General features: G+C 37.1%; 1 protein-coding gene across 1 annotated transcript in view; it reads right to left on the bottom strand.

Annotated features, from left to right (window-relative positions):
- The window catches only part of nbas (NBAS subunit of NRZ tethering complex), a gene marked incomplete in the record, with an annotated part of 224,076 nt that overhangs the window by 26,562 nt on the left and 172,980 nt on the right, over positions 1–24,534 (bottom strand). The window contains 1 exon segment of the mRNA XM_014011983.1: positions 3,451–3,590. Within this exon segment, the coding sequence (XP_013867437.1) occupies positions 3,451–3,590 (140 nt within the window).

Below are 24,534 nucleotides of genomic sequence, written 5' to 3'. Positions count from 1 at the left end.
GTCCTACTCCTCTGAAGGCCAAGCAGAAACAACAAATAATTAATAAAGATAAAAATATAAAAACAATTAGAATATATTTCAGTGTTTGTCTTTTGCTCAAAAGTGATTGCAGATGTGACAAAACAGTTATAATGTGGAGTCCTTTGAGGTTTGTGACAGCAGCAGTTTAGTGTTAAAGTTATTTAGTGTTCAGGTAAAAAGTTGAATGTCTGACTGCAGACTGCAGGATGTATGATGTTGGGACACCTAGAGGGGATGAAGACAACATTCATCAACCCTGATGGAAACATTAGGAAGAAAGATTTTGCAATTTTTTGACAAGCCTACTGTAGAAACACAGTGCTTGAAGCAAACAATGTTTAATGCACAGAAATATTGTTAGTCCTCAGAGACTTAGGTATTTGAGGGTTAAGTTATTCTGAGTTTCGTGTCCCAATTTATGAAGATATTGCTTACATGCAAAAGGCCCACTGGGCATAAACGAGGCCTCAATTTCAGGCTCCTGTGCTTTAAATAAGTGTAGCTATTTGCAGTATAGTTAATGTACTGTATGCATGCATGCTGCAGCAAATGGCATTGAGAACCCTAGTGAGGGATGATTCAACAAACAAGAAAAGACAGAAAAACAATCAGCTTTATGATTAATTTAAATCAAAGAAAGCAGCTACTGCAATCGGAGATTAAAGGAAAGGACTGCAGCTGGCTGTCTTGGCAGTTTGACAGCTATAATACTCTCAAAGTCAAAGAAGTTTTAGTAAAAGCCCAAAGTGCAAATGTGTCTGAAACTAATCCCATTTCTCTGACTGCTTTTGTACAGAAACCACAGTCTGGCAGAACAATTTGTCTCCTATCCTGAGTAGTGGAAAGAATTAATACTGCATCTAATGGGGGATTTCCACAATATGAGCTTTTCTAAGTGACCTGGGTACCTTGTCAGGAGATCAGATGCTTCACCTGCAGCTTCAGCAGGGGATTTACAGCCTATTTTAAGTTCCCAGTTATTTCATAAGGCCCCCCTCTGCAGTACCTTCTGCTGCCTCCAGCAACTACTGCAGCAGTGCTGGCTAGGTCCAACAATGTCAGGACGGCACTACATCCTCCACAGCACCGGGTGACTCAAATATCAATAAACTGTGAGCCACATAATTCTTACAGGTATATATAGCATGTCAGATTGGGCTAAAATTAGATATACTGTAAATAACATTAATAAAAATGGCATGATTGAACACGCTAAAAGCTGTGGCTGATAGTGTAACAGTGGTTAATCTAAAGCAATCAATTCCTGGCTTTGTCAGTTGAATCAGAGTTTATAAGATGAAGTGGCAATGCAATGAAACGGCCCCAGTTTGGTTTTACAYAGCAAACAGGCAAGAGACAACAGCAAAGCACATTTGTCTTTTACCTTATTGAAGTTGGCCCCACGTTTTTCAAATCTAACAAAACTGGCAATGGCAGGCACAGCTAATCAAAATATTAGCTTGACTAACACCTACAGCTACACAAGCCTATTAGTTCCGCTACAACTCTTKCACATGGGTATTGACTTTAAAATGATAGTGGCACAAGCAATTTATTTTTGCTGTACAAACCAGAACAATTTCACTTAGGTCTGTCCTGAGCTACCTGTGCTTGGTTCAAAATTCAGTGTGCAGGCAGTGGCGTGGTAGAGAAGACCAGAGTCGTATTTCCTTGTCATCGATGCCAAATTGAGTGTTTAAAACTGTGTTTTGGACATTGGCTGGCATTGTATTAACACTCACTGAAAACTAAAGGGACAATTTTTTCATATTCTTTCTTTTCCTTGAGGTCGCCTCACCTCATGAGGTTTGTGTGACAAAAACAAACAAACATTGGAATATTTCCAGTCAAACTTTGTTTCTTCTCTAAAAAGTGTGCTTTGTTTCTGCCTCATTTGAATAAATAGGAAAAAAAATACAAGTGACCAAAATAATTGCTTTTGCTTTTTCTTTTAAATAATGGCTTTAAAATTCACTTTGTCCTTTAACCATCATCCAGCTTGAATACAACTCAACACCATTTGCATTTTTAACTTTTATTTTTTGCAAATGACTATTTAGAAAAAACAACACTGCCACGTTTCAWTTAAAAACTTGGTTGCTACGTCTCTGCATGTGTTACTGCAGCTCTCCCCCCACCCCTATCTGTTCTGACAAAAACCTTTATGGTAATTGGTCTCAAAGCCAAAATGTTCCCACAAAAAGCTTTAACAATAGAAACCAAACAAAGTTTTGGTTTGATCAGAATCGTTTTAACCTTTGGTTTTTAACTGGAATTATAATATCTTTCTCACAATAGTTATGCATCATGAGYTAATGGTCATCAAATCAATAGTTAYCAGAGTTTATGAAGTATAACATCCTGGACCCATTGCTATCTATAGGCTACTGCATGTAAGTTGTTTTTGAGGAACAGCAGGTGAAGAACTCCAACTGAAATAGTGGATCGAAGCCATTTGAACAACATTCTGCTTTGACTGAGCTGGAAGGATAAACCCTGAATTGTCCCTGTGGTCCTCGGAGTGCAGCTTGCTTTTAATTGAGAACAATGGAGCAGGAGAAGAGCAATCACATCATTAAGCACTTATCAATAATATGGCCAACTTTTGCTGAGGCTCATAAAAAAACAGCTGGTGCAGGAAGCCCAGAACCTCAGGCTCTGAGATTCTCAGCTCACATCAGGGTKTGATTAAAGACACAATTTTCAACAGCTATTCTTGGTGAAATGGAAACTTATTACAAAGCAGATGCCCGTTCAAAATGTCAGTCTTCATGCAGTCGTGATTTTAAAATGAAACCAGTGTCTGTGGCTGGCTGTATTGCTTTGAAATGCATTTAAGAGACTGCTTGGACCTAAAGGAACTCTTATTATCCTCAGAAAGTGTGGAAAGGGCAGAACCACACAGCACGCCTACAAAGAAGAGAAGGTATTTGTACGCTAAACTAAAACATAAAATAACTCTTTTAATGACAGTATTGCATAAATTTTGGACAAGAAGATGAATGGTTTGTGAGGAGTAAAAGAGGCCATCTATGTCAAACAGACAACAGACACAMCTTTTTTCAGTTTTGAATTCAATTTCCAAGGAGTTATAAGCATGTGACCAAATCATCGTGTATGCGGACCAATATAAAAAAAATCTTAATGACCTTCAGGAATGATGGAAGAAAGGGTGAGTTCTGAAGCTCACTAAGATTTACAGCTTTACACAGGTTACACACTTGACAAAAGTCCTCAAATAAGAAGCAAAACATAAAGACGACAAAAAGAAGTTAATTGAACTTAGTATGATTTTCATGTCTTGGATGACAAACAAGCTTTAATTGGGCAACACCATTCATATTGGACCCATTTAAATTTGGTGTCAATCCCACTATCCCACATTTGAGAAGACACTGAATAGAAATAATAAAAGTAAATCAAACTTACACTTCCTCTTTCATCATGGGCGGCCATGCTTGTAGAAGAAGAATCAGTAACTGAAAGTCCTCCCACTTCTGTGCCACGGCTAACATTGTCTGGAAAAGACCATATCTTTTGTCCTCATCCTCCACATCCTCGACTTGGACCTGGTAAGGAGAAAGCTGAGGGTTAGGAGGGCAAATCAGTCAGAGAGCAAAAAAGCAAGAAGTTGTTCTGAGGATTCTGAAATTCAGCTTTACACTTTGTTCAGCGTGAAATGTAAATTGAATGAAACAAAAGAGTTCAGAGGAACCGTCTCAGTTAAACACAATAAACAGAATTTGCATTTCAYGCAACAATGCAGTGTGAATGCTTAATGCTGAAAATTTTCTGCTAAATAGTTAAAAAAGCTAAAACTAGCCTAAAAATATCYTGACGCATCTCAGTAATCCAGGTAAAAAATCAAAAAGAAAAAAATTGTGTAGGTCTTCTGGACGGGTTCTTCTCTAAYGAAACGTTTCGTCTCTCCTCCAAGAGACTTCTTCAGTCTGAGAGTTTCAGGCAAAATTCAGGCTTTTAAGCMCTGCCTCCATGTGACTGATACTCACATCACATGGCTATCGTTGACACCTAATTAACACTTATTGTTAACAGGGGGTGGAGTGATACTGGCAATARCAGCRCTGTAGGAGGGGGACAACTGAAAACGGAGGCCTCCACCTCTGTTTAATGATGGACGGTCTTTCTTAAAAAAATGGCTTCTTTTACTCCTCTCTCAAACCAACTTAGGAGCAACTCTTATTTAGGCAACTCTTTGAAAGGCCTCAGCCTAAAAATAGCTCCAAAAGTAGCTGAAATTAGTACAATGAAACAGCAAAGCATATGTTTTGTGAATTAAACAAAAATGTGCTGAAATTATTACAGAAGGGTGAGTTAAGCTGAAAAAAATCTTAATTAAGCCAAAAGTAGATAAAACACAGAAATAAGCACAAAAAGTTTAAATTAGCAGGAGAATAGCAGAAAAGTCTAAATGATGGCTACAAAAAGCTAAAATCAGCAACAAAKAAGTCAAAGGAAACAGAAATTAGTAAAAGGCAGTTAAAAACAGCAGACCAAGAATAAAAGGTAAAAAAGTACAGTAAAGACTGTTTTAAGGATGTTGAAGACAGCTCCTTTCATTTTCAGTAAGAAAAACATGGCCAAAAAAACTAAATCTTTTAATAAAAATATAAATGATTTAAGTACCAAAAGTCATAGCTTGGGCATCTTCAAGGAAGTGAACGTTCCGATATATAAATTGCACAAATAGCATCAAGTTTGTAGAATGAGATACATGCCGAAAAACTTACGGAAAATAAATTTCAGTAGTGTGAAAGCCTGTGAACAAGCATTCAATGATAGTGATTGTTAATGTGTTAATGCTTTAGAAGCACTCACACAATAACCATCAGAAGCAGCATCCACCAGACAGTTTCTCAGTGAAGTATTATGAAGACTGTAAAAAAATAATTAATTAAGACAACTAAATATAGATCACTATCAATCCTCCAAAGCTTTAAGTAAGAGGCTGAATAAAAAGGAACACCATCTGGTGTCTAATGGCACAGATCACAGCTGTTAAAACTCACCTGTGAGACAATTTAATCTACTCTACTAAGCTGAAGAAAGAACAAGAATGGCAGTGAATGAAGTGGATAAAGGGGAAAAACTGAGGGTTAATGTGAAAAAAAGRGAGGAGACATGGAGGTGGCGAAGGCAAAGGAAAGTAATTAATGTTCCTTTCTAAGGTTGGCTTCAAGTGTGATTTAACAGTTCAGAGAGCGGCTGATTTCTGATGGGACTACGACCAGGCAAAGCATGGCTGCTCCAGAGATGGGCTTGATTTCAAACAGGCATTTATTCACAGACTGTTTTCAGGTTTTAAAGATTTTTGATCTTTTAAAATGACAGATATCAATGTTATTATTGGCCTCACTTAGACAACTTGTTAATTCTATTAAACTGTCCAAACTGAGGCCTTTCAAAGAGTTGCCTAAATAAGAGTTGTTCCTAACCTTTTCACAGAACGCTGATTCCTAAGATTTAAACTTTAGGCTCATGAGAGCTGCCGTTTTGTTTACTCTTATGTGATCCTTCTCGGATATTACTGGTACCTTTGAGCGTAAAAGTACACTAAACTAAACTGGCAGCACAATAGGACCATACCTCTTGTTGTAGACAACTGCCTTATGATAGAGGGTGAAGAAATAAACGAGTACAGCTTAAGCTCAAGACCCTCTGAAAATAGAGGTCATTTGGGAAACTGAAATAGAATCTTAACTACCTGTAAAAAGCCCCGAACGTGATCTAAAGTCCTCAGATCCATCACCACATGTCAGCTGCAACCCAGAGCCTGTTCATCATTGTTACTGCCTCCCTGCCTTATAAAGACTGAACATCAAACTCCTGGAGCATTTTATAAGTTTTAAAGCCACTTTAATTCATTTTCTTTAAAAAATGTAGGGGCATATGAGACATTTGCATTAACTAATTACAATTTATCTTGGGGGTGGGGAACTATTCAATTAGAAATAAATATGTCATGCCAAAAAACAGATACCATATCAGTCTTCTTGCCTAGGCATGCACATCAAAACTCCCCTAAAAATTACTGTAATTTAAATCAGGTCCAATTACTATGTGGATGCTAGGCTTTTATTTGTGTAACAAGAAAAGGAAATAATGTTACTTAGTGATTAAAATCATATTTTGTCCGCATTGTACAAAACACATGGTGCAGGARGAGGAAAAAAGCAGAACGAGGGATGGAGATTGTAGATTAATAGCTAATATTAAATGGCATAAAGGTGAAAAAAAATTGACCATTTCACTGTTTTTGTTCTGTTTAATCATTTAGCTTAGATGAACTTCTGCRATGGTTTTGAATTGTTTTGTGAATTAATTGAAAAGAGCAACATATCTTCTTTCTATTCAGATCTTTCATATTGTTATATTAGCACTGGCCATAAGACTGACTTGACAAGCTCACGCTAACCTGTAAAAGGACATTTATTTTATTTTTTTTCAACTCCTTGTTGAAATGTAAACATTTGAGCATAAGAAAATAAGGCTTCTGTAAAGACCTTTTTTTAAGAATTAGATTTTTCTGCTCTGATGGACCAACTGCATGGCTGGTGACTAGTAATGGATGATTTCCAGGTTGATTGACTTGACCAATGTCCAACTACTCTTGGGTTGTCTTTTATTTAGAAACAGAAAAACCTATTTTAAACTCTACAGTTCCAACTCTTAGGGAGGAATTTAAATCAGACAAAATTCAAATTGATATGTCAGTTTTTTACAAAAAATCAATCACCCAAGATAACTGAGGATCTTCCATCCCAACAAATGAACCCAAGACCTATAGCCTAAAAAAGATCATAAAGATCATTACGTCAAATTATTGCCWCTAGATTGTTTTCAGTATTTATGCTGACACACAGCTTTAGCAAGTTCGTTCTCTCATAAATCATTCCAATCTAATGTGTTGTTGCAAAAACACACAAAAAACAAGTAAAGAAAAAGTTAGATTTATTTCGTATCAGCATTAAAAAAAGATCATGCAAGCTAACTTTAACCACAAATATTTAGAATATAGTTTTTTATAGCAACATGGTCAAATGCATGCATTTAGGAAGGAAAGCTAGCTTGCAAATTAAAAATGAAAAAACATTTTTTCTGAATATGCTGACTCAGAAAACAGTGCAAATTAAAAACACACTTCGTGTTCACCCACTGTGACAAAAGGTGGCCAYGCTTTTAGAAAATGGTACACAGCGATGCAGGAAGCAAAAGGTTACCAAGGAAATAAATTTACTGAACAGGGGGAGGTTGAAAGAAATGAAACATAACAACCGGTACTTACTTGTAGCCACTTTATTGCTTTTTGACACCTTTTTACTTAGCAGCACAAGACAAAGTTCTAAAAGGAATATGAGTGTGTGTGTAAAATGCAATACTGTATAAAAGGGCAGATCTAAACCACTCCTATTTGTTCAGGAACTGTTGAGYTCATAAAAAGGCAAAAGGGAATATCATTGCCTTATAAAATAAATAAGGGGAATAGTGAGGTAAAATCAATCGGTTTATTCATTTTCCAGCAACTAAAAGTAATGCAAAATGTTTAAAATGTGTGCAACAACATTGTGATACACATTACTTTGGAGACCTTGAACATTGTATTATATATACAGAAATTTAAGTTGGCACTAGCAGCTTCTTTTATTTTATCCCAAAGACAAACTAAAGTTTTAGTACTGATGTACAAGATTAATAACACTTTTTATTAGAACTGAAAACAATTACAGGGAGTGTTTCGGTTCGGCAAAAAAACAGCTCATGTAGTCAAATACAATATCTCTGAACTGATTAAAAACTGCAGTGCTGACTAACCCAGCTATCAGCATAAGATAATAAAAACATGGGGGGTGGGGGTATGAGTGTGTGTTGGAGAGACAGAAGCAAACATAAGTGGAGCAGAAAATTGTCAGAAGGCATGTGTGGGAAATATCACACACAGATCGAGTTGAAAAGATAGGGATGAGGGTGATGAATAAAAGACATGCCCGGATGACGTTTTATTTTTATGAAGCAAAACAAGGGGGGATGGGGGGTGTGTGAGGGAAGGGCAGACAGTTGCAAATAGAGTTGTACATTCCCCCTGAGACTTACTGGCATGAGACTGATTTCACTTTGTTTAAAGCAGGCGAACACACAGAAATCAAACCATAAGGATGGCGCACTCAGACCAGCAGATGTGCACAAACAATCAGCTGAATGCCACTGAGACAGAGACCCCAATAAACTCCTGTGAAACCCTTTCCTCCATACGTCACAGTTTRCTTAAGGAATAAGCTCTCAGAAGATTAATATTTAAACTTCAAAGCGCTCAGCTGAAGACTTTAAAATCTGGAGTGCTTTCAACACACAGATGACATTTGAAGTTAATACTGTAGATAATGTCTGACACACATCRGTGTGCTATACTCCAAATCTGTATGGGTAAACATGATGAGCAGTTACACAGTCATGGAAAAAAGCACTTTGCTCTGATTTTTTTTTTGGATGTAACAAGTCCTGATTACTAAAAGTCTGCACCAGCATGTAGTTCATAGTCCAGTTAAAGTAGACATATCTTGCTATTGAATCGTTTTCCCATTTAAGTCATTTAGTTGGGGTCTATATAAAGCAGAACTGCAATACTTTGGTCTGAATTCTTCCTTATTGTGCCTCCATAAGCCCCTCGTTCACCCCTTTTCTGGGGTGTGTCTCAAATAAACTCGTTCTGAGGCTGTCTCTTTAAAGCCAAACAACGTGTTTTACATCCCGCCCCTCTCCAGCATCCGGAGTGACCAACTGATGTTTAATAGCAAAGATACAACTACAGTTAAAAAGTAGCAACAAAGAAGACTTGTCCATCACACGTAGGAGCCAGAGCGTGACCCAGAGTCAAAGGAGAATGAAGATGACAAAACTGTAGCTCGTGAATCTAGAATTTATTTGGYAGTTCTTTTGCAAAAACTGTGAGGGAGTAGTGCAGACAACGTCATAGAAAGAATATTATATAGTTGTAAAGCCTCTTATTTTCTCTTTTAAATGGTGCCACATCTGTAAGGAACACACATTTGTTGGATGAGCAGTAGAGCTAAGTGTGTGGGTTGTGCACATAAACAATTTGCCAAATTTCTCTGACAATCAGCTTATTTTGCTGTTGCTATTCACACTTGTTTTGAAGCGTCTGGTACCCCAGGCGCTGCCAATCAGGTATACGATTTTTTGACAAAGATGAACTGTTACAACAAAGAAATAATCTACCAAACACAAATTTCCTTACTTTTCCTTGTTAACAAAACTTTAGTTATCCGTCCGTTTTCTTCCGCTTATCCGGGGTCGGTTACCCCAGCCACTTGGGCCAGCTCCACTGGAGGAATACCAAGGCGTTCCAAGGCCAGCCGAGGAACATAGTCCCTCCAGCATGTCCTGGGTCTTCCTCTGGGTCTCCTCCCAGTGGGACGTGCCTAGAACACCTCACCAGAGAGGCGTCCAGGATGCATCCTAACCAGATGCCCGAGCCACCTCATCTGGCTCCTCTCGATGTGGAGGAGCAGTGGCTCTACTCGGAGTCCCTCCCAGATGGCCGAGCTTCTCACCCTATACTTTAGTTATATCTATCCAAATAGTTCCAGGAGCTTTGTGAGTCATTCAGATGTAACTGTGCAAACCTAAAATGTCCTGCGAAATTACTTTTAGAGAGGAAAGGCTTTCTCCTAACTCTTCCAAACAAGCCATACTTGTTCAACCTTTTACTCTAACTGCCTTATCATGAACTTGAACCTGCTAMCAGAGGCCTGAAAAGTCTGAGCAGGAGCTCGCAGACCTTTTCCAATTCCTCTGAGCTCTGCACAGTCTGACCTTGGGGTGGATATGCTGGGACGTCCACTCCTGGAAAGATTGGCAGCTAGCTTGAATGTTTTCCACTTGTGAACAAATGTTCTTACTGTACAACGATGGAYTCTGAATGACAAACCCATCCCACACTGATGGAAATATACGACCACTTTTCTGAGATCATTGCTGCGATCTTTATTTCTTAAATCCTTTAGAAGAGGAAAGAGTGGACATTTTCATTTTGGATTATTTTRGTTGAATAAATCATGACAGTGTAATCTGTTGTGTGTTTTTGTACACTTAAATTCAGATCATTTTAAATTCTGGTTAAGATCAGAATTTTTTAGTATGTCCTGTTACATATAACCTTAGACTCAAAAGAGGGTGAACTTTCWTTTTTCAACCGTAACAGCTATGAAAGCTCTTAAAATGCTTTGAACATTTTAATTTCCACACATGCAATTTAATGATCCATGAGAGTAGTTCTTCTTAAAATGTTTATTTTCTTYATCACTGATAGTTTGCCAGTAAATTTATATGGGGTAAAGTAAAGCAGCAAATGGCTGGCTGAAGGACAGGAACTTCATTTGCTGGGTGAGTACCAAATTTGGTGGACATAAAATATAGGAAGTACYGTTTTTAAAGCTTAATGTTGTGTATTATGTATAATCATCAGGTTTTATTGGCATTATAATTAATCTTTTACTACTCATGCCATAGATAGTTTATAGTATTCATGTGTTTCTGCTTACATTGTGGCACTATCAGCTCCTGGTTTCAGTTTTGAACTGTAAAACATGCAGTAATTATCAGCCTTATTTGGATGAGTGTCATGTCTGCTCCCTGTCAGATAACTACAGTATGCTTTAATGCCAGCCAACAAAACAGAAACACAAAGTTCATTTGAAAAACACAAGAAAAAAAACTTTAAAAGAAATTGCTCAACTTTAAAACGGGATTTTTTTCTGTTCAGGATTCTTTTTAGTCACCATTTTAGAGTTCCCCCATGATTAGGACTTGAATTTTTAAATGTTTTAAATAAAGTTCACTTGACAACACTACCTATGATGCAACATGAACGTTTTTCAGCCATCACACAGATTTAAAGGGTAAGATGCTCCCATTAAAGAAAGTGACTGATGCTTATTACAGGTTGTCCACATACGCAGGTGTTTTAAGGCCATCTTTCAGAGCACAAAAAGCCGCTGATTGTTCGAATGCCATCCAGAGCGTTTGAGAGCCTTTCCTTTCAGTAACAATTTGGGGAAAATACCTTTGTCTATAGTAAGTGCCAAAAACTAAAGAAGAATCTGACTGATGAACCATTGACAATATGTTCTGAAATGATCGAAGTGCAGCATCAATCTAGATTTTACAAAAAATACACTGCAGAAGTAGTGTGTCCTTTYATGTTTTGTTCGAGAAGTTCTAGAAATCTGTGCATCAGGAAACTAAAACTCAAAGAAGCGTCCCCAAATTAAGCTTTGTCTTGACCTAATGATTGTGATCACTGCAATAACAGGCATCACAATCTTCAAACTGACCATATATTATACAACAAGGCTTAACTATCAAATTGACCACTTCCCACATTAGCAAAAATAAATAAATAAATAAATAAATAAATAAATAAATAAATAAATAAAACTGCACAGCAAAGAGAAAGATTTTCTAAAACCTCAAGATAAAACATTTCAACCTCGCACGTATTGCACTTTATTTTTTGAAATTATTCAAGCTGGGAATTCAAACTTTCAGTAATCTCTTCAGCCATAAAGTTTTAAAAGGGCTTTTAAGAAAATTACAAAAACATTTAAAACCACAATGTACTTTTGTGAGACAAGTTCAACTCAGACAAAAGGAAATGTTTGAAGCAGCAGCTTCAAGATGCAAAAGTGCTGCCACAGAGATTACAAAATCAAACTGTAAAAACTGTCATTGTACATCTTCTACAAGATCAACTTATGAACTGTACCATATTAGGGACAATTTCCTTCTATGGTTCACTGTGACGCTATAGGCTGGACATGAAACATAGCCAACGTTTAACGTACAGAACATTTTATTCATGTGGCAACGCTAAAGCTAACTCTGCTGTTAAAGTAAAAAATGAGTGTTGCACTCTTCAAACCTTAGATACTAATAATTAGTTTTTTAATTATACTATTTTGAATTTCTGTTTCCTAAAAGTTAGACCAAAAACACTTATCTGGCTTTTTTAGGGTGTTAAATTGCCATTTAAACATGTTTTATATATATTTCAAGTACAAATTACTGTAGTTGTGTACTTTCAAAGACCAGTGAATTCTGACTACCTAAAATAAATTATATCATTCTCATTAAAAGAGATCACAAAAACATAAATGGTTATGACTGTATATCACATTTTTTCTCTACTAAATCCCATTCATCTTTGCTTAAAAATGCAACTTATCAAAAAAAAAATCAAGACTCAAACACTTTAAATGTTAACAAACAGRTTCCTGTTTCTTGTGATGTGAACCCAAAACCTGCAGTTCATCTCTGCATTAATTACTGTTTAAGTATAGTTTTTAAGTACTTTGTGATGTTATTTATATTCTTGTAAACACCACTTTCTTTGTCTAACAATGTAAACCATCTGTACATGAGTAATTAGTGTTTTTAGTATTATTTCAAAGGTGGAACGATGACTCGGTTGCTGGATCAAATCTCGGCTGTGAACCTTTCTGGGTTCAGACTGCATGTTCTTTCCATGCATGCGTGGGTTTTCTCTGGRTACTCCGGTTTCCTCCCACAGACCAAAAACAAGACTGTTAGGATAAGTGGGTAAACAATAATAGATGGATGGATAGTAGTTTTTGATGCGTGGTTTGTTTGTCCTGCCCAAACGCACGTGTTATCCAACCAGAAAGACCAAAAACAAATATTCAAAACATTAAGTACGCTGTTTCTATAGTCATCAAAGATTGTGACTTAGTAAGTTTGTCRTAATCTACACTTATCAGTCCCACGAGTTTCACGCTTATACTTGTTTGCTTTGATTAATCACAGCCTGGTTTAAAAAGAGAAAAATCTGCTTATTTTTAGATTGTAAAAATAAAACACACCAACCCAGCATGACTATAACTTCACAGCACTCAGAAAATCTAACAATCAGTGCTTTATTTTAATAACAAATCAGAAAAAGGTGGAAACTCAAAACAGAAACTACCATAAATATTTAAAGGTCTAAGTCTTGTGTTGGTTTGAGAGGAGAAATGGAGAGGTTCAATATGGTTTGAAGTTAGAACTTGTTTAAATATGTCCTTTTCTGATTCATAGATGTTGTTTTTTCCAGTTGTAAGTTTTAAATTTAAAAAGGCTGAAAGTTGTGTAAATTTAAAAAGCAATATCAAATTTAAATAAACAGAAAATAATGGTTTGAAAAACAGGTTAAAAATGTTCCATTGTGGAGTTTAATTTATTTTCTTACACAGGAGTTTTATTTTGTGTGTATGTGGAATAATTTATTCCTTCTCATGGATTTTTTTCATTTCTATATGTCCTTTACCACTATTTTATGCAAGTGTATGCTAAGATTTTCAAGTTTTAATAGTCTTCAATTGAAAAGCTTCTAGTTTAAATCCAGACATTTCTCATACAACAATGTAGACCATTCTGACAAGCTGTTTAAGGAGAAATATATCAGCCACAAAATTTTAATGTTACAAATGTGACATAAACACACATTTAGAAGAAAACTAGTAGCCTAGAAAATGTAGTTTATTGCTTTTAGTAATGATTGCATTAAAACAACCAAATTAGAGACTTAATACAGAACAATTGAATCAAAGATCAAATCCCACAGTGTGGTACCAGGGCCAGCCCCAAGCAAGATTTGATATTATTTATCTTTAAAAACCAGGTTGTCCAATTTAAATAGTTAACAATTCATTTAAAAACAGAATACCAGAAGTCTACATCATACCTACCACCACATGTTCATGTTAACGAGCAGCTGTGGAGTGAAACAGTTCTAGGGGGGTCCAGGAGTATTCTCCCCCAGAATTTTTTTAAAAGATMGACTCAAAACTGCATTTTCCAGCCATTTCTAGTGCATTTCACTAAATTCTTGAGATTGATAAAACATAAAATCAGTATTTTATGAAGGTAGAACACCAAAAACCAGATTTTAAGCTGAACTTTATCTGCGATCATAACTGAAACTTCCATTATCCTTATTCCGTTTTCTATTTACACACTGAGCACCAGTAGTTTGTCTTGACTGCATCATATACTTTTATTGTGAAATATTCTCTGCAGCATATAACAACTCATGTAGTAACAACACAGGACAAGTTACTTTCATCAACCTGAGTAACCAAGGATTATTATACAGATTAAATCAACTATACTCTGATACAAAGTTCTAACATATTTAGTTTTGTCTCTCATTTGTGGCGCCCCTTAGATAAATGGCACCCTTAGCATTTGCCTATGCCCTGATCTGGCCCTATTGTACAACTTGGAAAAAACAAAAACAAAASAAAAGGCTTTATTACCTGTGTATATATACTATGGTGTGCACATATCTACACAAAAGGGAGTACACACATCATGTCATACACTTTGACAATGAGCTGACCCTGAGACTCATTTATTGAACAAATCATCCCCYCCATGTGTGACACTGATGGACTGGGTAATGATCATCGCCCCTCTGTCTTGGGAGCACTTACCCTGTCATTTTGCTACATCTTATTACCATTGCCAATCACTGTAGTGGATCATCTTCAGCTCCACCTTTAAATCCAAAAATGAGTGTTTTGCATGCAAGCCTTGGGATTCCTTTCTTTTTTTAGTCTTTTTTACATCAACACACAAAAATCTTTGTTTAAATCTCAATAGGAATTCTGTCAAGTATTGTTAGTCTTTCAACATTGTAAAATAATTTTAAATACTTGCYTTTTTTTAGCATCTCTGTCAAGACTGCATCTAGCATCCAAAGAAGGGCAAAGTGACCCGGGATGCTAGGGATGCTGCTACAKAGTCAAATCAAAGATGTGCAGTTTCTTCCTGAATTTTCATGAGCTGTTAGTGAAACAAAATTGAACTTGTGCCCCTGTCAACAAAACTGCCTGATAATCTTCTCAGCAACTTGGCAATTATCTGAGTCCTTGACCTGAGTGGCAGAAAGAAAAGAAAAAGAAGGGAGAGGGAGGAGGACTCAGAACACGAGCTTGTCAGTGTATCGGACTGCGAGCTGTAGTGGAGCTGGAGGATGCGGAAATCTCAGCGTCTGGCCTTTACTGAGTGGGCTCTGAGTGAGCTCATCAATATTCATTGACCCGCTCTGGCTAATGTCCCCAGCGACGGGCAGAATAAAGTTGCAGAGGTCGCACACTTCACAAGGGTACAGAGAGGGCGAAAAACGAGCAGAGTGGAGGAAGCAAGCGGCTATGATGAGAAACTGCAGATTTCACACAAAACGAGAGCAAAGAGGGGCAAACACCAAAAGGGCAAAGCCTCAAGCTCCATCGGGGGGACTGAGGAGTTTATTATGACTTGAAAGTGAAATGCATAAAACATGCAGAGGAAACAAGTACAAAGAGAAAGACGCGTGCACTTGTGGAGAACAAACAAACACGCAGACRCCCCTGTGTAAGCAAAGCAAGACAGGACAAGATAAGTGCGACGACAAACAAATGCAACTTTCCATCCTCACCTTCTGTTCATTATGCTTTCTTATTTTCTGCTTCCCCTGTAGTCACAGGGGAGGATTGTGTAACATGACACATGAGTATACRTCGTGGTGCTTGCCTCAAGAAAGGGAAGACGATAAGAAATGGGAAGAGCTCAGATGACAGAACACAGAAGGGGAGAAGTTGGAGAGCAAGAGTAGATCAGTGTGAAAAATCAAAGAACAAGCTTGTAAAACAAACAAAAAACTGTTTCACAGGCACTAATGGGAGWCACAAATTTAAATGCTGCCTTTGAATAATTGCTGACAGCTGGTGGTGATAATAGGTTGGGTGTGGGTAAAATTCTATCCATTACATTTCAACAATGGAAGTGCTGTATCTGAGACRACATACTAAACAGCACAGAAAGCAAGAMAATTTGTGTTTGGTAGATTATTTCTTTGTGTCTTGGSAATAAATCTTATACCGTTGGAAAGCCTGCTAATTTCCCTTTTAAATGGTGTCACATTTGTAAGGAACATGCATTTGTGGGATGAGCAGTAGAACAGAGTACACATGAAAATTTTGCCAAATTGTCTCTGCCAAACAGCCTATTCTGCTGTTTCTATTGACACTTCTTTTGAGCTTCTGGAACTCCTAGGTGCTGCCAATCAGAACAATACTACCTATTGCAATACACACAATCAAAATCAATAAAAAATACATACGATAGAATGGTGGTAATTTCACTGAACCACACGGCATCCTGGAGGATGGAGGCAGGGGGAAGTCTTTAGCCGCTCAACGCCTCACATCCCAGCTAAGCAAGGTTGGAGGTGTCAACTAACTCACTAACTCTTTGGTAAGCTAGCAACAACCTGCTGAGAAACAGGTGCAGTAACAGTTTCATGTTTCGTCACCGTGCCTCATAACTGCTTAAAATTTAAAAAAAGTTCAAAGAGGAGTGAAAGGAGAAAATGAGCGCAACAGCTYAAGAAGAAATTGTGGATAAAAGAGGAAAGATCAGCAGCTTGCCAGTACTGATCAACCTTTTTCCTACTGGTCCTTGTTTCAAATAGGTTAAAACAAAAAAAAATACCTGATCAACAATTATCAGTATCAACTGATATAAAACACTTATATCATGATGCATCTTTCAGTTATATCTCCCCCAGCCCTGGTGCCAGTTATAAGATTTATTTCCAAGCACTGTTACAACAAAGAAACAATTTACTAAACACAAATTTTCATTATGTTTTGTGCTAAGTACACAGTATATTATCACAAGTGTTTCAGAGTCTTCTCTGGGAGAAGAAAAAGTTCGTCTCATCATCTTGGAGTGGAGGTGGGCACGATTTTATGTTTGGAGAGTGGGGTGGAGTGTTTTATGTATTTTATAATTGCAGAATGTTTTATTTTATATTTTTATTTTTCAGTTTTTTCCTCTCTTATTTCTATTTTACTGTTGGATGTTGTTTTGTTTTTACTGTTTGATGGGACTACAGATGTAGGTTAGCCTTAGGCTTAATCTGGTGCAATACATCATGTTATGTTTTAATTGCATGCTGTCCCGAATAAATAAATCATTCATTCATTCATTCATTCCATTTCATTGACTCAAGTGCTGAGTCAGACATCTCTCAGATAGTCACTCAAAATAATCTAAACATCAGATTCTTCTCTACAGTCTGTTGTCGGCCGTTGTGGCAATGTTCAGTTCACATGCAGACATTCCCCTTTGACATCACTTCCTTTTACTTCACAAGCAGACATCTCAACCACTGTTCATCGCAGCGGCATGACTTTTCTTTTTACATAATGCTATTAATGTTATCTTTCCAAAAATGAATTTAAATTTATGACAAAAAAAGATGCCACAAGTACTTTAAATCCACTGCTGTTTACTAAAGTTCACTTGTCTGAAGCAACCATCTTAAATTGGGTTGACTCCAAACGTTAGTCAATAGTATGTGTACACGTCTTATGCTGTGTCAAGTTTGATCAAAATGTTAATCTTTTTAAATATTGTTTGACTTTATTGCAAACATTTGGGAGGGATTAGCCCTGCATTTACATCAGCTGTCCTTATTAATATTAAATCCACTTGAGCCAAGAGACGAGGTTTTCTTTAATAATTCACGCTCAACAGTGTTGACTTTTTTTACACTTTCTAAAAGACAAATTGTGTGTGTTGCTGCTCAAGAAGCTGCAAAATAGATGCAACCAAGTCAACTTGGTTTGAATATTTTACCAGTAAACTAAAGATTGCAATAAATGATGGAAGCCTTAAAAAACAGTAACACATACATAAGCAAAAAGCTTTATGTAGTGCTACAAAGCAAACTGACAGACCAAACCAAAAAAAAGATGGAACATGAGTGCTCTCCCCCTTCTCCATCTTCCCCCTCCTCATCTGGCACCGTGCTGCCCACTCCTATAACTTCAACCCTCCTCTGGCTATTTTCTCCTCATTTCTCCTCTTGTCTGTCTCCCTCCCCACATCCTGTCTTTCCTTGTTTATTTTATTGCGATGCCTCCTCTCTGGTGCTTTTCTTTTCTTTTTTAACTGAATCATCTGCGATCCCACCGAGATGACAAAGTGTTGGGCTTCTCTCTCTCTCTCTCCCGGCTCCAAGTTAAAAACAGAGCACAAATAAAGTATTTTTTTTCTTCTCCAAGGAGCCGCAGGGGATGGATAAAAGCTGTGAAAACACGTGGTATTACAGCTGAGGCTTGGCTATCACGACAGTGACCCTTGATCTGCTGCATTAGACTGTGGCCGTAAGATAGCTTTATCAACCTCATTACATTTATAATTTATCCACTTGGAAAATAAACCTCTTCTCTGTGCGCTCCTGTATAATCCTCTCCCTCCAGTCCAGGCTCATTCACTTTCATCAGCCAACACTTTTCTTGGTTTTCTCCTCTCCAGGTAGCCTTCACCGCTTAAAAGCATCATTATTTTGTTATTCCTTGCAGTTGTCCTCGAGTTTTATTTATTTCTTTACACATAAAGAATAAAGTCCTTTAGTCTGACAATAAACGGCACGGGAGTTTGTGTACATCAGCTCAAATTCTCCTCGTGATATCCCTGTCGTATCAATCGAGCAAAAAAGCATCCCAAGTGAATCCAAGCAGGTTTCGTCTTTGATCGCTATTCTTCGTGTCAAGTAAAGCCTCCTCCTAGCACTACAGTGTTGTACACAAACACTGACTTCAATATTTAAACACACAACAGATGGAGTGGAGTGTCTTACAAAATGGAAGGAAGGGCAGATGCATACAGGCAAAAACAAGCAAATGTTGGCATGAGTCACACATGCTTAAAAACATTTCAAATGATAAGCTGAGCTGCTTTTTAAAAAAAATAAATCCCTTTTTTACTTGATAGGTGTAAATTTTTGATAGGCGTATATAATCTTTGCAGCCTGATCCATATTAAGTGTGCATTCCATGACAGTCAACCAGAAAACTGCTGCAATGTGATATAATGAGACAAACAGCAGCAAAGCAAGGTTGTCCATACAGTATATTAGCTTCTGGTAGGCTCAAATTGTTATTTTAAMGTGTGACAGTATTATGGACAAGATTTCGACTTACAGTAAGCCTTGCTAAAGAAAAGTTTTTTCCTAAAATCTTAGGGGGAATGAGTTCTGCAGGAAGAATATCGTTACAAAAGAGTAAATGTAAAGGCAGATGTACAGGAATTATACAGTAGACAGTTGGTTCAACTGTGCTTTTCCAGGACGTGAAAACAAAACGTCGAGAGGCACTTTGCAGATTCATCACAGAACACTGCTGGAACAGTGAGACATGCAGACGTTTTAACCAAGTGTTAACAAATTGATTTAAAGCTTCTTGTCTATACTATATTAWTCATAAATGAACATTAATTGGTTTCTTCTTTTTTTTTCTTTTTTTTCACAACTTCAGCCTAGGCTTTTAGAAAAAATGAATTTAATAGTTTAACATTTGTTAGTTTTCCTGACTGTCCAACAGGGAATTCCCACTAAAGGGGAGTTCCCGAATAAAACTGCAACTTTTAAGTGGGAAATTCCCACTTCCCAGTACAAATGAGCAGCAGCAAAAGTAAGTGGTGAAAATGCAGTAAAATGGAGATTTTACACAGCAAATTCTGCCAGCGGCGGCACGATGGCTCAGCTGGTAGAGCTGATGCCTCTCAGCAAGGTCACCTGTTCAAATCCCGGCACGTGGACCTTTCTGGGTAGAGTTTGCATGTTCTCTCTGTGCATGAGTGGGTTCTCTCCGGGTGCTCCGGCTTCCTCCCACAGACCAAAAACATGGCTGTTAGGTTCATTGGTAACTCTAAATTGTCACTAGGTGTGAATGAGAGACTGAATGGTTGTCTGTCTCATTTTTCTCTATGTGTGGCCCTGCGATGGACTTGTGACCTGTCCAGGGTGTACCCCACCCCTCACACAGGATATGGGCACCAGTGATCCCCGTGACCCTGAAAGGAATAAGCGGGTATAGATGATAGATGGATGGATGGATGGAAATTCTGCCAGCTACCAGCTACTTTTGAACCCGTGCACCTTTAACTAGTGGTGGGATGAAGTCATTTTGAAGGTAAAATAACTGACATGCATTGTGGGAGATGTAGTTTATGGCTGTAAAGCAACATATAATTATTTTAAGAAATTAATACATCATTCAAACTCTCAGGGACCACTCAAAATGCCATATTTGAAACATTCATGATGAATTTTATCCACTGCCTTTCATGTGAGACAAAATAACTCTTTTAGTCAAACCTTGTAAATAGCATTCTGCATGCTCTCATTTAATATATCAAGTGTGTTGAGTATGACTGTCAGCGACTACCACACCAAATTTTAGCTCATTAAGTGAAACATTGATTGGGTTATAGCCATTTTTAATCCTTGCTAAGGTCAATTAGCCATGGGGGGCATTTTACACTAAATTTACTACCAAATATAATCATTTGTAGATGAATGTTTAACTACTGTACTTTCTGAAAGTTTATTGAAATACATCCAGTTGTTCATTAGATAGACACACAAACACGTGTACCCACACACACTGTTAAAAAACACTACTGCACACCTTTTGGCAGAAGCTATAAAGGAAAAAAACAACATGAGGAAAACATGCAATTGCTATATTGATTATTGAAATGACAATATGAATCCTTTTTTCTCACTCTTGTTACTGAGATGCTCCTAACCATGTGTTGTATAAAGTACCACAAAGTGATACTTGAGTAAAAGTACAAGTATCTTACCAAAAAATTACTTTGGTAAAAGTTAAAGTCTCCTTTAGGTATATTACTTGAGTAAAAGTCTTAAAGTATCTGATATTTTTCGTACTTAAGTATTAAAAGTAAAAGTATTGATTTAAAATGAGCAGTTAGATTTTCCTTAAAAAATATTATAATATATATTTGCCCCGCCACAAGAATCTTTGTACTAGGCTACACGTGTCTGCTATGTCCWGCTGGAGTGTGACATGATTTGTTTGTGTACAAACTGTACAYAAATTTGTTGTACAAATATTTGTTTGTGTACAAACCGTATCAGAGTTTTATATGTTTATATTTCTCATTCGACCACAATTAAATTCACTCTGTCTAGGAAGCACAATTAACATGGATAGTATTTAGTTTTTACAAGCTGGAATAAAAACAAGCAAAAATGAAATAAAAGTAACGAATTTCTACTTCTTTCCTCTTTTAAAAATGTAAGGAGTAGAAAGTTCAGATAATCGTGTGAAAATGTAAGAAGTAGAAGTAAAAAGTAGGCTGAAAAATAATTACTCGAGTAAAGTACAGTTACCCAAAAAGTCTACTGAAGTCCAGTAACAAAGTATTTGAACTTAGTTATTTTTCAACACTGGAATGCATGGCAGTTTCAATTGAATTCCTGATCTTGTATTGAAGTCTAAGTGGCTCTTTGAGTTATTGAGTTATTTATGTGTACATTGATTTTACAATTACAATAATTTTTCWAAATATCATGCAGCCATATCAAACATTTATAGGACAGATGAGACTGTGTAACAACAAATACTCAAGCACAAGAAGTTATAAATAGTGAATAAAGCACAGAAATGGGTGGAAATGATTTGTATTTAAGTGAAAATAGGTCATCAGATATGTTTAAAATGCATCACACAGTCAGTGAGATAGTCAAAAGAATTGAAATGGTCAAGATTAAGTAAATCAACTATGTCCTGATGCATCTCAGTAATCCAGGTAGAAAAAAAATAAAAAATAAAAAATAAGTAGGTCCTCTGGATGGGTTCTTCTTTAGTGAAACAAGGGGACGTTGAGCCCCGTTTGCATTCACTACATACACATAACACAACACCAAATAACCACAGCCGAAGTATCCAAACCAATAAGTCAGGTGATGGGGCACATGACCCTCTATGAACAATAGAGCCAATCAAGTCTATTGTTAGGTGATGACCCTCTTTTCATGTGACTAAATAGAGCTAATAAAGCCTTTTGTTAGGCGATGGCCCACTTTTGCATGTGACTAACCTGTTTGTCCACCATGTGGAGGCAGTTCTTTTAAGGCTGAGTTCACCTGAAACTCATCAGACTGAAGAAGTCTCTTGGAGGATAGACTAAACGTTTCACTAAAGAACAACCTATCCAGAGGACCTACTTTTTTTTTAATAAATCAACTATGCTTTATCAGATCAAATTTAAAAAGAGCACAACATCTTTAAATTTTAAACATGTACCTGAAGAGAAGTCAAACAGTGGTAAGGGTTAAATATGTGGAATACGGAGGCTGTACTGTATATCTGCAGATGCCAAGCAGGCAGAATGAAACCACACAAACTGTTGGGCTAAGCTCGGTTCCCCCTGTGTTAGATAGACGATGTACTTGCAAGGCCAAGCGGCACAGTGCCAAAACAGTGTCACAGCAAATGATCCATGGCACTGATGGGGTGAAAAGGGCTTGTAGCATGAATCAAAGATTGCAGCTGATGAGCTCCGATGATGGCATTTCATGAACACAAACACCCGTGCCTGCAGGTGATTTCCTTTGCCGTCACACTCTGTGCTCAGCAACACTTAAACACGTGTGTGAAGAAGACCTTGATGTGATGACCCCGCTCGCTACCTTTTACTCCACTCTGTGGATTTGTAAGTGCTAGGAGCCTGATGTGGTGACAGCACCGCCCTGGGGCTTAACACGATAATTATTTTCACCTCAAAAACTCAATAAACGAGCAGAAGCGGCGCTGCATTATTAAGTGACCGTGCCAAATGACTGCACGTTTGCTTTCTGATGTCATTTCTTTGCTTTTGGAAATGTCAGAAAGAAATTAGCCCTCCAAGTATACAGTGGTTAGTGACGTAAAGGCCAGATGCACAGTGTACACAGAGACACGCACGCAGATAAACAGACCCTTCAATCTTGACAGTGGTGACATTTGGATGCCCTGCTGTTATGGCTAATCATTCAAAATTAAGTCACAAAATCTATTCCCAGTGTCACCCTTCGTACCCTCCGTGCCTCTTCTCCTATCTCGCTCCATCCTTCCTCCAGACTTACCGAAATGTCAGCATTTCAAATTGGGCTCATTAATACCTTCCTTTTTAGGTGTCTGTGCAGCTAAGTAGTGTGTTGGGAAGCTAAATGAGGGAGAAAGAATGAAGGACTGGAATGCTTAGTGGTTTTCATATTGTTTGTTTTTCTTTTTTTTAGTTATTTCAAATCCATTATTTCTCTGCTTTCCCTTTGTTTACATCTTTTGTGAGGCAGCAGCTGTGAATCAGGAAGTGGCCTTTCTACTGGCACAGCTGAGCCTAACCTAGCCTCGACACTGCTGGGCTAAACAACACTTTTTGTAACAACAACATCTATAACTGTGTTTGTCTGAATGTACCAACAATCCTGAAAATGTTGGGACATTGTCTAAAATGTTAAATTAAAACAGAATGCAACCATTTACAAATCTCATAACCCCATGGTGTATTTACAATGGACATATCAAATATTTCAGAAATTCTATCATTTTAGGAAAATAATAAAGCCATTTTGAAATACATGGCAGCAATGCATTACAAAATTATGAAGCTCGTCTGGTGAAACTGACTAAAAAAAAGCATGACCACAAGACAATAATGTGTGGCCACGAGATAATTATTGCTTTCATTCCCATGCAGAGACTGTTGATTAACATGGACAAGTTGGAAGTAATAAGCGTGGGGTACCTTTGTACATTTACACACAAAAACAGTCTATTCACATATAATCTGACTAACAGTGCTTGTATCTCTCACAAAGATACCCTATTATCTTGTGGCCGTGTTATTATTTTTATAATTATTTATAAATTATTTATCACATGGCCGTATGTTAATATCTTGTGGCCACATGCTAATATCTCGTACAACTGCTCCGTACAAAATAGTTTGGACGAGACAACAAATGCTGTAAAAGATAATATGATGAATAAGAAAATGCTGAAGGAACATTTGCAAAGAAGTACATTAACTGGCAACAGGTCAGTAAAGGCCAGAATAAAAAAAGATCATTTTATGGAGGCTGAATCTTGATGAGCAGAGGCTCATAAGGTGGCAAAAACCATGTCTAACGTTATTGGGACAATTGTAGAATAATAATCATTTAAAAAGAACAATAATAAGACTTCCATCAATATCCCATCATCTATAGTTCATAATATTACAATTATCCCCTTCAAAAGCTCAAACAGCCAGTCTCCTCAGATCTTAGATGTTTACAGATGATTCTTAAAAGACAGGATGCTCTATAGTGCTAAACATGACCATGTCCTAACATTCTGGATTTGTGATGCAGCAATAAAACTCAAAACAGACTTTTCTTTCCAAGATTTGGTACAATTTCTTAGCTTAAACAATTAAAAAGGTTTACTACGTTCCAATGTGACTAAAATGTGGGTTAATGAGATTTGCAAATTATTGTAATCTCCATTTATTTACACATATTGTTTTTCTAATTTTTCTTTTTTGTATATTTTTCGTTTTTATTGTATATAACTATTTTGTTTTGTTTTAATG

Source organism: Austrofundulus limnaeus, unplaced genomic scaffold, assembly GCF_001266775.1.
Source record: "Austrofundulus limnaeus strain Quisiro unplaced genomic scaffold, Austrofundulus_limnaeus-1.0 Scaffold86, whole genome shotgun sequence".
In the NCBI taxonomy this organism is placed as follows: domain Eukaryota; kingdom Metazoa; phylum Chordata; class Actinopteri; order Cyprinodontiformes; family Rivulidae; genus Austrofundulus; species Austrofundulus limnaeus.
This window is presented reverse-complemented; position numbering and strand designations above follow the sequence as displayed.